The sequence below is a fragment of the Mesitornis unicolor genome, unplaced genomic scaffold, assembly GCF_000695765.1.
Source record: "Mesitornis unicolor isolate BGI_N332 unplaced genomic scaffold, ASM69576v1 scaffold279, whole genome shotgun sequence".
NCBI classification, from domain to species: domain Eukaryota; kingdom Metazoa; phylum Chordata; class Aves; order Mesitornithiformes; family Mesitornithidae; genus Mesitornis; species Mesitornis unicolor.
This window is the reverse complement of record NW_010206397.1, coordinates 1-13,145: the sequence shown is the minus strand read 5'-3', so window position 1 is coordinate 13,145 and position 13,145 is coordinate 1. Positions and strand designations below refer to the sequence as shown.

General features: G+C 36.3%; 1 protein-coding gene across 1 annotated transcript in view; it reads right to left on the bottom strand.

Annotated features, from left to right (window-relative positions):
- VPS13C (vacuolar protein sorting 13 homolog C (S. cerevisiae)) overlaps positions 1–8,979 on the bottom strand; it is a gene marked incomplete at its 5' end in the record, with an annotated part of 89,694 nt that extends 80,715 nt beyond the window's left edge. Inside the window, 7 exons of the mRNA XM_010191723.1 lie at positions 114–173; positions 1,026–1,135; positions 3,011–3,076; positions 5,201–5,263; positions 7,196–7,297; positions 8,035–8,130; positions 8,922–8,979. Of these exons, the coding sequence (XP_010190025.1) occupies positions 114–173; positions 1,026–1,135; positions 3,011–3,076; positions 5,201–5,263; positions 7,196–7,297; positions 8,035–8,130; positions 8,922–8,979 (555 nt within the window). The remainder of the gene's footprint in view (positions 1–113; positions 174–1,025; positions 1,136–3,010; positions 3,077–5,200; positions 5,264–7,195; positions 7,298–8,034; positions 8,131–8,921) is intronic.
- Positions 8,980–13,145: the final 4,166 nt, after the last annotated feature.

Genomic DNA, 13,145 nt, shown 5'->3' with positions numbered 1-13,145 from the left:
ATAGATTGTCTTCACTCCCAGCTCTATGTGTACTCTCATTGTAATGTCTTAATACGTTACTTTTCCTTTTTGCTACTCCAAAGACAAGTAAATTGAAAACATAAAAACATTACCAGTAAACTAAGCTCGCCCAATGTCATTCCCAAGGAAACTGGACACTGTGGATCTGTGATCTACAAAAAGGAAAAATAACAGCTATTTGTCTCTTGCTGCAAACAGAAATGTATCATTGAATTAAAGCTGACTGAAATCCTGAGCTGTTTTGAGGATCTTCCTTCACTTAATTATTTTACCTGAAGCATTCTTGGAATCCCTTAAGTTGAGTCAAAACTAATATGGCTGTAGCATAAAGACTTAGGGCTTCAATTCAAGATGAAAATTTCCTTTTGGCTTTTAAAATCTACATACAGGAAAGAACTAAGAACTACAGAGTACAACATCTCAGTCAGCTGTATCATTCTGTGATTTCCATTCCTCTCACTTTTTTAAATTTAGTGCCTCTGAAAATAGTCCCAAAATAGGTTTAAGAAATACTCTATATCCACTGTTTTCACTTTACATTCAATTATCTTATCACAGCTTTATCGTTTTCCTAAAGCAAGCTGGAAGTGGGCTAGAATAATACCAGTTTGGTTCATATAAACATTCCCATTTATCAATTAAGAGTTTTCAACTACTTATCTTCTCACTCATTTGTAACCCCACCAGTTTCTGCCATTCTGGACTTCACCTGGGACACCGAAAAAATCTTTACATCAATTGAACACTCTAACATACGACAAACAGCCATCATCCACTTTTAGTGAGTACACCACCGGAAAAGGCAAAAGAGAGAATATCTATTTCACCCATCCAAAATATTTCTGACTCTCAGTCATATCTGGGGTACTTTATTTGAAGATACACAGAAGAAACCACAGCATCTTTTTCAAAGTGGCAGATAACAGTTTCTCTCCATGGATGAGACAATCACGACTGCACTGGAGTTTAATTTAAAATGAAGATAATATGTTCTAGATACTTACATCATCTTCATATCTAACATGAATGCCTGTGATTTTGACTTGCACATTTTTTATAACTTGAGTTGCAAGCTTTTCTAAGAAAGTATCTTTCTTCTCCTCCTTCGGTTTGTCTAAAAGAGTAATTTGAGAAATGTCAGCATTCAGTGTAGTTGCATCTTGAGTTTAACCACACCAACAGCAATACTAATGTAAATTTAATGTTTACTCTAACGTGACTACTTAACATTTCAGTTTTCACTTATTTAGATTACACTTTTGCAATGTTTTTTCCTTTTCTGTACATCCATATTCTGAAAATGCAATGTTAGCCTTGTGTGCACAATACTACCACAAGAAAAATTATGCTGGTTTCAGTCAAAACAGTTTAGCTCACAGGAAGTTCTTCTTTAACATCTTTCTCCACACTCCTTCCAATAAAAAAAGTTCTCGAGTCCCTCAGCGATTAACATGCAAATAGGAAAGACAGTGTAATTTAGCACAAAATACCCTTGAATAACCAGGTGAAGATGATACTTGCACAAGAGACCAGCCCATTCGAGCCTTTCGTATAACACTGCCTGAGAAAGCTAAAAAGCTGGCATACCATAAGAGACAATGAATAGTACTCAGAAATATTCTGTTTCTTCCATATTGAACTTACACTGTGACCATTTAAGCTAGGTCCATATCAGACTCTGCTACACCACTAATCAGCCTACCAAGCTTGTACATTTCTGTTTGAAATGCTAGAGACAGGCTCGAGTTGAAGAAAAAGCCATGGCTATCCAAGCAGAGAGAAATAAAGACTACAGGTTTTGGCTAAGTTTAGAGTTGCACTCCAAGTTTTACTTCTTAGCTTACATTAACTGTTTGTAACTTTTAAAGTATGCGATGCACGCTGGACACCACAGATATATATCTTTGCACATCTTGCTATAAAGATCAGGATGATTATTTTAAAAGCTCTAAGAAAAGTTCAGGTGATTCCTGAAAATAAAATAAAAAAAAAAGACTTCGCTATTGAACGTGATACAACACTATTTTAGCCAAGAGAGCATTTTATCTCAGGTAAAAAAAAATTAGTCAGGAACTCAGAAGAAACCAAAATATTATACCACTTCTCCATGCAATTCCCACTGCCTCCTATTAATCATTTCTTCATAACCCCTACTCCCTATTAACAGAAACCAACACAACACTGATAAAGAGGACAAAACCCAAAACAACAAAACAACAGAAGTGCTTAGCAAGGCTTTGTGACCTTCAAGTTCAAGCACCCATTAACACTTTTCCAGCCAGAGGCAGCTACCCACAGCATAAAAGTCTGATACCTTACAAAGCTTATCGTGGGTCCTCACAAAGTTTTTACTCTGATTACAAGTCCATGTTACTACTTCCTCCAAGATCAAATACGGAACAATACAACCACATGGGATACAGTAACACATTCTCAGTCATATGCTGATACTTGAGACCTGCGTGGTTTGGTACTTAGGGACAACAACGATTACTCTCTTGGGGAAAAACATCATTCATTGCTGTCAAAACATCAGTCAAAAGCACTATGCTAGCTATTTAAGAACAGAAGCCAAAAGGTGCTGTAAAAAAAGACTGTCTACTGCAACACCATCAGTATAGCATCAGATTTACTTTACATAGCTGTTACTGCAATATTACAAAAAGTGGGCGAACAGATCTCTCTTCCACATGCAGTTTTTCCAACAGTCACAGTGAAGTGCCACTAATCAGCCTATGAAATGCTACAGATAGCTCAAACTGAATAACCAAGCACAACTACCCAAGTAGAGAAAGACAAGGACTCTCTTCAGTCTTATTGGTGGATCCAGAGAATGGATAAAAAGTAAAAAAGAGCTCTTTCCAATTTGCATCCTCTCTTTCAAAGAGGGAAAAAAGAAAGAAAAGCATCAGTGGATGTACACCCAAGACTAAGAAAAACTAACCCAAACAGAAAGCAAAATGCATTAAAAGCCATAACTTTTACCCACCTTTTGAGTGATCACGACCTTTAAAGGGTCTCTTAAAATGCTTTTTATACTTTTTACGCTTACGTCCTTTTCCAGTGCAAGCAATTTTTTGGGAAAGGGACAAAATTTAAGTTAGTAAAGCAGAAATGTAAGAAAGCATCAGAAAAAATGAAAGTTTAGCTTGTCTTTAAAGCAGAGTGCCTTAGTAAGGTCATTAAAAGCTTCTAAAGAATCTCAGATTTGTTAGGGAACCAATCAGCTATTTTCCATAACACAGAGTCTTATTTTCCATAACTTAGGGATACCTAAATTAACTTTCAGGGAAGCAATTGAAGCTTTGCCTTTGGTTTTTTGGTTTGTTTTTGGTTTTGTTTTGTTTTGTTTTAAAGCCTTTGAAGTTCAAAGCCCAAGTAAACTTCATCTGAAATATCCAAATTTCTACTGGATCAATGGTCCTGCCAATTGTAAGGTTAAGGCATTTAATTCAACTTTCATATATTCCTTATGTAACATGTCAAGAGTTCAAGGAATTACAAATAATCACCAGGCTTCCCAGCAAACACATATCCAGACTTCTTCATGAGTGCACTGTGTTGCATAATTCCAGATGACTTATGAATCAAAAATGAAGCCATGACTGGCTATTAGAAACCTTGGTGAGTAAGTTTTTCCATAATCCAAGCGCTTGGTTTTTATTTAATGACCTCAGGCAAAGGCATAATTGTCATAACTGAACAGTTAATAACACACGTGGGGGGGGGAGCAAACAACAAACATGGAAGATTGAATCCAGAGAGGCTTCTACCACACAAGGCCATAACTTCCAAGTTAAGATATTTGGGATGCACATGAAAACCCAAAGAGTGCTTTTCAATACGATTCTCATGCTAATGAACAGTACAAAATTAGAGCAATCTGAAAAACACCACCAGTAACTGCAAAGAAGGCATGCAAAAATGATGACTCTAAAAGCTTTATAGAAAATTAAATTCTATTATTTACACACAAATGATGACCTACACAATCATAACCATTTCATGAAGTAAATTAATGCTCGTATTTTTCCACATTTCTAAAGAAAACCAGTTTTGTGAGTTACATTGCTTCTTTCCCCTCTCTGGCCATATAGGGGAAAAGAACTTTAGCGATAGGGCTGCCTGTGCTTAACTTTAAGAGGTTGTAGCCTGAGAAGGTTGTATCACAAACCAGGATGGAAGCAAGTGCAAGAGTGTATTTAGCTGTGGGGAACAACTTCATTTTTACGTAATTTACATGCTTGTTCAGACAAATGAGGAGAAAGTGCTTACCAAGATTTCAACCTGTTTTGTAGGTAAGGTGATCAAATAACAAAGGAAAAACTATGCCAAATAGAAACGTCTTCTTTTGGATAGTTCCTTTTAAGAGTACAAGTAATCTTCTGTAAATGATATTTTTAAAAGACAACTTCTTTCACTTACTTTTGGGATTTGTAATTCTCAGGCTTTCACTCCTACGTACGACAAAACTAAGGCAACATGATTTTCCTTCTGATTACCTGCATCCATTACTATGGAGAAACTAAACATATGACTTCAAGCTCATTCTAAACCTACACTCACACAGAAGCCCATTAAGTCATTTTGGCTAAGAATAAATTTCTGAAAATTTGGTTCGAGAAGGTAAAAATACAGCAGGTACAACATAACAGTTCCTCTGAATTTCAATGGAACCATTTCCTTACCTAATTTGAGAGCAATCCATATAAACAGAACCAGAGGAAAGCATGCTAAATGCAATCTGCTATCATTCATTTTGCCTGTCCACAGTTTCAACACAGCTTGAACTTCCAGTATCTTAAGCTCAGACACTTTAACTAAGGGTAATTACCCTCTATTCTCAAAACACCTAAAGACAGAGCTTTGAAACTACAATAGAATGTTGTCAGCATTTTATAATATTCTTGAGCTCAATGTGGCTGATGGAAATGTTTAGAAATAGTCTCTTAGTCTTCTCGAACAGCCACTCAATTAAGACAGGATTAGCCACTGCAAGTTTCCACTTGAATCCACAGTCGTTAAAAATCTTATTTTTAGAATCACCAATATCTGGACGCTTACCAAACAAGCATTGTTTTCTCATTTCTACATTGGGCTGCTCTGGGGGGGAGGTGCTTTTAAAAATGTAAGCTGCACACCCACCACGCACGTGCAGAATGTAACCATGCATACCCACCAGGCTTGGCGTCCTTGTAAATCAGACTCTCCAACCCATACAAGGAATCTCGTGAACAAGTGCCTTGGTCCACATAGCAGCAAATAACAAAAAAAACGCATTTTGTTTTAAAGAAGAAGATCAGGTCCTGATTTAATGTTAAGTTTATAAGGCTCGTATGACATACTAGTATTTCCACTGCAGTATCTGAGAGCCAGAATCACTCTAGAATATCTAGTTTCAAAGATGATCTACAGAGGCAAATTATGCAATTTTCATTTATTGATAACCAGCAGAAGACCAGAACTGCAAGCTTTGGTCTTCATATAGGAGTTTTGGTACTGACAGATGTTAGTAGCTTAGAAAACAGAAAATGTCTTGTCCGGTTGTGACAGCAGTGCTTGTTATCACTTCCGCATCACACTACACTAACCACACAGTGACACAACCATTTTGCTCAATATTTGAATAGCATATCTAAAGAAAAATATCCCCAGGACTGTTTATGCTAAGAGAATCTTAAATGCAAGGACTGAATCAAGATTCTAAGCACATTAAGGGAAGTTGAATACTAATCAGAAAAGCAAATACAGCTGGTAATTCATGGACTCTGATAACTTTCTATTCAATATATATAGATTTTCACCAGCTACTGTGTGCTCTTAAAATCCTACAGAAAGAGCTGAATTTCTTGGAAGTTTATGGTATAGTAGAGCAACTTTGGCCCTAAGACTTCTCTATCTAGCAAAAGCAAGGGATCTGCTCACGCAAGAACTACACAAGTCCTCCTGAGCACAAAATTCTAGTAGAGCACCAGTAACACAAACAGCTGCCACCGAGATATGATCACAGAACCATAGAATATCTCAACATGGAAGGGACCCATAAGCATCATGCTGCAGCATGACTGAGAGAATAACTACAGTTTAAAATAATTCAATTTGAATGTTCCTCTAGCTCTTCCTTCACAAGGCTGAGTTTAAAACGGCAAAACATGACTAAATGTAATTCTAGCTCCTTATAAAAGGAGTTCAGCTACTGAGGTATCATTTTTGTAAGATTTTTTTTTTTTTTCAAAATCTTTACAAGTGCTGGATGTAGTAAGTTTCTTACAAAAAATATGACTGTCACAGGTGCATAAACTCACTCTTCATTATATGAAGTTCCAGAACTGGAAATCCTCAAGTAGTGCTCATTAGGTTAAATTCTTCTAGTTATCTTAAACCTTTATGCAACATTCATTCACTGAGGCTGTCTTAGCTCTCATACAGTTTCTGGCATATTAAAGACAAGAAATAAAGCAAGGCTTCTCTCTTCACTATAACCAGATTGCTGTTTGAAGAAAACTGCAAGTGTACCTCTCAAACTAGCAAAACAGAAACAAGGCAGTAGAGAGTCCTGTAGCTGGAAAATTAAATACGCAGAGAGATTACAATCAAACTATCTTTTTCCAAGTGTTCCAAGCAACATTTTATTTTCAGTAACTTTTGCAAGGCAAATGACTTGCAGCATTACAGGTATCCTATAGATGCATCTTAAGGACCATTATACTGCCCAACAAACAGGTCTCACTTTAGACAAAACCTGCAGTAATAACTTTTTCCTCTTCCTCATGTAGTTACCTGTCACTGGTTCCATTTACAGACTTCATCACTCTCCTTAAAGTTTCCTTTAAGCAAAGAACAACCTGTCACATGCACCTCTAAAACACATTATCAAACATCAATTACTGAATCTCTAAAGCAAGATAACAACATTAGCCTCATGCAACGCAGTTTCTATCTTTGGTCCTGGTCCCCAAGAGCTAAAGATATACCAGATTATCAAAATTCCCATTTCCAGTGGAAGCCGACTGAATAAATGAATGGTAAACCAAACAAATAACATTTCTTTCAAGCTTTAGAAGAAAAAGGCTTTTCAAAGCATTATTAAGTCAATCACAAACCAGAGCTTCTCTTTCATAGCACAGTCCAAGTCCTCACATTCCAATGGAAATTTGTATTATTAACTCAGTACCTTTTTCTGCTGCTTTCTGCAAGGCTTCCTCAATTCTTGCCAGTTCCTTTTGTTTATTATCCTGCAAGTATTTTTCTTCCTTCTCTGCATCATATTTAATGCCTGTAAGACAAGTTGGGACAGCTTTAATCCTAAATTTCAAGTTATAAATGCAATGCACACCATATTCAACATTAAGTTGCAAAACACCACGTCTGTGATAAAGGCTGTTCTAGGTTTAATTGCTGAAAGCTGCATCCAGCCTCTGAAATTGTTATTTTTACACAGTAAGATACAAAAGGATCACACTGTCATTTAAGTATTACTTCATAGGAGAACCTCTGTGGAAATTCAGACCCTGAAGTGTGGTCTGTGCAATATAACGTAGGTTTGTAAGGTAGTCAAATATTTGTGTAGCAGCTGTAGGAACTTGCAAGTTTCCTTAATATACCAGACATTCTGATTTCAGACAAAAATAATTAAGTGCTCTGATTCTCCCTAAACTAATGTAATTACTACTTTCAATTGTTGTCAGCTAGAAGCACATTAACTATACCATTCAAAAGATCTAAACTATGCCAGAAAAGTAGATTCAGGATAAACACACTTCAGAGGAAACTCGGTTACTGAATTGACATGGATACAACCAAGGATTTCCACATAAGCAGCAGGGTGCTGTTTCCTCCCACTCTTCTTCCACTACATTGCCAGCACTTGTTTAAAAATCTCCCTGAGGGAACAGAAGGTAAAAATGGCAGCTTACATAAACTACTTGCTATTATATATTCAATTATATGGTATATATACACCCTTAGGTATTTTTCTGTTCCATTATTTAACTTGTTGAAGAGTTTACATACTTGCTCCAGGAACAATTAGAAGATATAAGCCTTCTAGAGTTGCAACAACTGCCTCGCCATACAGATTCTTCCAAGGAATCTTCAGAGTAAGTTTGTCTAAACAAAGCAGATACAGTTACATGAAAAAAAAAATCTGTACTGTGTTTAGTTCAAACAACATCTCAGGCATCAAAGAGCATTAGCCCTATATTTTGATGTCATAAATACCTTAGAATTTAAGGAGAAACTGTATGGACCTAAAGATTTTATAAAACTCTTGAAGTGACAAAAATACATGCAGATAAAATACAAGCCATAGATTTAAGCAAGGAGATGCAATTTGAGTCAGAAGACTTCAGATACAAACCTGAGATCATGACCAGAGTTGAGATCACCAGGATGAAAGTGATTTTCCCAGAGAAGCAGGAGAAATACAACATACATTCATCTCCAAGAATATTTCATGTGAAAAAGAAATTCTGACAACCAAGGAAAGGAATTTTTTAAAAAGACATATCTAAGAGTTCCTAAATCCATGGCATGTTTGCCAGTTTCAGGAATCTTACTTAAATTCTTCATATTCCTAATCTGTCCTTTAAAGAGCCACACGCATTCTGCCTACACTAAACAGCTCCCTTGACTACCCACAAATCTGGAAAGAACCTCTCAGACATGTTTTTCATACCAGCCAGTAAAGTTACACAAACAGGGTTTGCCAGATAACATGTTATGATTTATCCAGCGCAGTCACATTAGACTTCTACTCTACTTTCGACAGCGAGTACAATTGCGGAGATCACCCAAGAAAGCTTGATTAAAAACAAAACAAACAAAAAAAATCAGAGGCAGGACTGACCTTAAGGCGTCTACTAAATATTCATTTCAACACTTACACTGAAACAACTTACCTATCTGGCCAACTTTTATTCTAAAAGGTACATCCAGTTCATTCTGTGAAGAAACAAAAAAAGTATTAAACAGATGCATGTATTTTAAAGATAAGCTGGTATGTACAGAAAAGTTATCTTCCATTACAACTATTTTCCCAGTACTGAAACTTTGTAAGAGAAACAGTTCTCCATATGACAGAGATGTAATTATTTATCAATACTCACATGAACTCAGAAATCCATAAATATGGTTGGGCTTGTAGAAAGCCTTAAAACAAAGCATTTACACAAATCTGGCAATTCTGTCCTACAAGCATGATAATGCCTCACTCCAAAGGTTAATAAAAAGTAAAATTTTATCTATATACAATTTAATTTTACATTTTTTATTAATTTGCCACATAGGTCTTTCCTTTTTGGTAACAGCACTTAGTATTCACAAACTTATAAAAAGTCTCACTAACAATACTGAGAAGTTCTCTGCAAAATGCCTGTGAAACATGAAGAACAAAACAAGATGAGGAAAATGTGACAAGTGAACAATTATTACCATCAACTTAGAACCTCACAAAGAATCTCTCCTATATAGTGTACAGCAAAGACAGGAATGTAACCACAGGAATATCAAGAACATAAAAAAGAGACAAAGTAAAAAGTAGGAAAAAAAATAAATGGAAATATTAAAACATAAGTTAAAACATCAAGATTCCAGAACCGTCTTTCACTTCAGTCTTCTTTTCAAATCACAGAATCACAGAATCACAGAATCGCTCGGTTGGAAAAGACCTCCGAGATCATCATGTCCAACCGCTCCTGTCTACCCCCTAAACCATATCCTTAAGTACCTCGTCTACCCGCTCTTTAAATACATCCAGGGATGGTGACTCCACCACCTCCCTGGGCAGCCTGTTCCAGCTGTATAAGTATGTAAATAAGTATGTAAATAAGTTAACCACAATTCAAAGACCTGACGAGAAGTTTTAATTTTAGACTATAAAAACCAAACCAATTTTCCCAAATGAGACAGACATTAACCACTTCTTTCCTCCCGTGTACTAGAAAACCTTGACCACCATGTCTCCCAACAACTTAAAAACTTTTAACAGGGCTGCCAGATTTCCAGAGTTTTTAAAAAGCATTCTGTGCTGCAACTAGGAGCCTTTAATTAAGTGACAAAACCAGTGGCAACATTTCTGTGGCTTGTTCTTTTTTAGCACTTTGAAGAAACAATTGAAAAGCAAGAGCTATGGAATATTTTCACCCCTTTCTGCTTATAACCTCATAGTCCTAGAAGCTTTTCTGTATGCTTTAAATTCTTCTAGTGATAACTGCTCTTCAGCACCTCCTAAATATTTCTTTTTGCAGGCTGCTGTAAACATATGGTCAATAAGCTTAACTGAAAGCTTTCTTCTCGGTTTTTATTTTTCATTGAAATGTATCAGGAATGAAAGAGAAAATAGACTTACGTAAAATAGTTTGAACTGCAAACTTCGGTTTTAGTACTAAGAACACACATAAAAGGTTGAAATAAACTGAGAGCAAAGATCTCTGCTCTTGATAGAGCCTGAAGCAGTCATGTAAAAGCACATACAGCACCCACGTCCACCCCATTTAATACTGGAGTTATGACCCGCAGCCGAATTCTAAGGGAAACCACCTCAGTTTGGCTTGCTGAAAGGACAGGACCAGGAGTTGGACCTTGAAAAATTAGTTTTCAGAAGATTAAACATTTTCCCCCTCCTCTGGAATGAAGGCAAGGCTAGAAAGTAAAGATCTTTTGAAGTTGTTGAGTAAAGACAACAGTTTAACATTAATATTAAACTGTGACAGCATTGGGGTTTGATGTTAACATGGAAAAAAGATTATTTACTGAAAATACTTTAAGACTATAAGTAAAAAGGAACAGGCAATATTAGCTGAGGATTAAGAGCTGTGACCAACTGGATACTGGATACAAACTCGCAAGCAAAGCAGCTCAGAGTTCAAGCTTTTTGATGTAATAACCCTAAAAATATAAGCTGAGAAACATTTAGGTTACTAAAGAGCTTAGGTCATCGTTTGTCACGAGTTATTTTTTGTTATGATTGAGAAATAGGATAAGACTGAATAAATCCATCAGAAAGAATTCACTAATATCATTACTACAAGTTTTTAACAAAGTAGAAAAGGAACACTAACAGCAACTACCCCATTAATTTCCATATTTTCATAGCTGAAGTCACACAAAACAAAACACCCTCAAAAGAAGAAGTACATATTTCACAGACTGAGCCTCCAGCACTTTGTATCAGCAAACCCTCTAACATGTATCGGGGAAAAAATGGTTGTTTTCAAGGTATCTAAAAATTAATTTGTAAAATAATTTTGTACAATTTTATTTTAGAAATCTTACACTAAACTTCGTAAGTTGACTTTGCATGAGCTGAAGCCTAACTTTTAACTGAGGTCAGCAAACATAACACTAAAAGTAACTATCTGCTCGACTCCCTTTTCCTAAGAGCTCTCTTTTCTTACATTTGAAAGTACTATATCTATATACACCAAGTAAAAGCCAGTCATTTTCTGGTTGTAAACTTCAAGAGGAAACCCTGAAAACAATCCAGATGGTAGCAGACACGCAAAGTAGAAAAGAAAAACTTGGACTATCTCATATTGCTTTAATCCCTTCTTTTCCAAGAAGATACAGTCTACATCTCTAAAAGTAATGTTCAATATTGACCTTCCTTGAATTACTTTTGCACAGAAATCTAACATACTGCAATCATAAAGCAGTCAGAAACACCCCTTGGTTTTGGTTCTTGAATACGTCTTAGCTCTTTTATCTCTGGTCAGTCACATACATGACCACTGCATTTTTTAAGTCAGAACTGCTAGAACCATAATCAACTTTGCTGCCATCCTAAGAAGGAAAGATGTGTAGAAAGCAGATCACACTTGCTTCATTCCATCAACTTTGCTGCCATCCTAAGAAGGAAAGACCTGCAGAAAGCAGATCACACTTGCTTCATTCTTTTTTTAACTACCAGATTACAAAGATATTTGTAACAATGTCCTGGTTTACTGGGACAGAATTTTAGAATCAGTTTTATGTTGAGGAAAACTGCAATCTTGTAAGGACTACAACCCTATTTCATGGGAACAGAGCAGTAAAACTCAGTCATAAGTTTCAGCTAATGTTGGTGTGCAGGTTACCATAGTGCTCAAGGTCTTCAGCAGTCTTGAGATAAACAGGCGCAGAGGCTAGGGGGAACAAAAGCCAGGGCAGATGACCCAGGCTGACCAATTAATAATTATTCCATACCACAAACTTTGTATTCCCTATAAACTGGGGAGTTTGCTGGAGATAGCCCTTCTTCCTCTTCCTCCTGCTCCTTCTTCTTCCTTCCCTCTTCCATGGCTGACATCTCAAAAGGGACTTGTTTACTGTCCTACCCATGACACCTACTCTCCCACAGTATAGGCTGAGTATAACTCTGTGTATTTTATAACATAACTGTTATTAATATTAGGATTTATTATTATTTTATTAAATATATTTCTATTATTTCAATCCACAAATCTCCTTTACTTTTCCCAATCCCCCCTTCCCAGGCGAGGAGGAGGCATCGGGTGATAAAGCAACTGTATAAGCCAAACAAGAGTTTTAAACTATAACAAAGTTATCAGGAATGGATGAAATGGACAGGTAAAACATTAAACTTCAGAACAATGAAGAGAAACCAATGATTAGGTCATATAAAGATCCAACACGTTTTAAACTCTCAGAAGAGGAACAGCTCTATTTAATGCAGTTTGAAGCACAGAGATACACACTAAAGATTGCAGTAAGAATTTAGCAGTACAGGTTTTCATTGGCTCAATTAAGGAACATAAAAATCAGCCAAGGTTTTTTTTTCAGACAAGAATATAGGTACTTAGTACAAGTTATTGTTTGTTTATCCTTTGTCACATCACTCCAATTTTAAAAGGAACAGAATGGAGTACTTGAATAACCATATTTACTTTCAGAGATTACACTTACTAAAAATGTCTTCCCTGCCAGTTTTAAATAAGCATCAATTTACACAGAAAGTTATAAACATATGTTTCAATCTATCAACCGATGTAGAAGGATGAACCTTTTCCCCCTTCATCTCCACACCAATAACGGAGATATGAACCACTGTCTTTCAAAAGAAAGGGGATTGAGTGCAGAGTAAGTCTGCAGATAACACAAGTTGGGAGGGAGTGTTGATCTGCCTG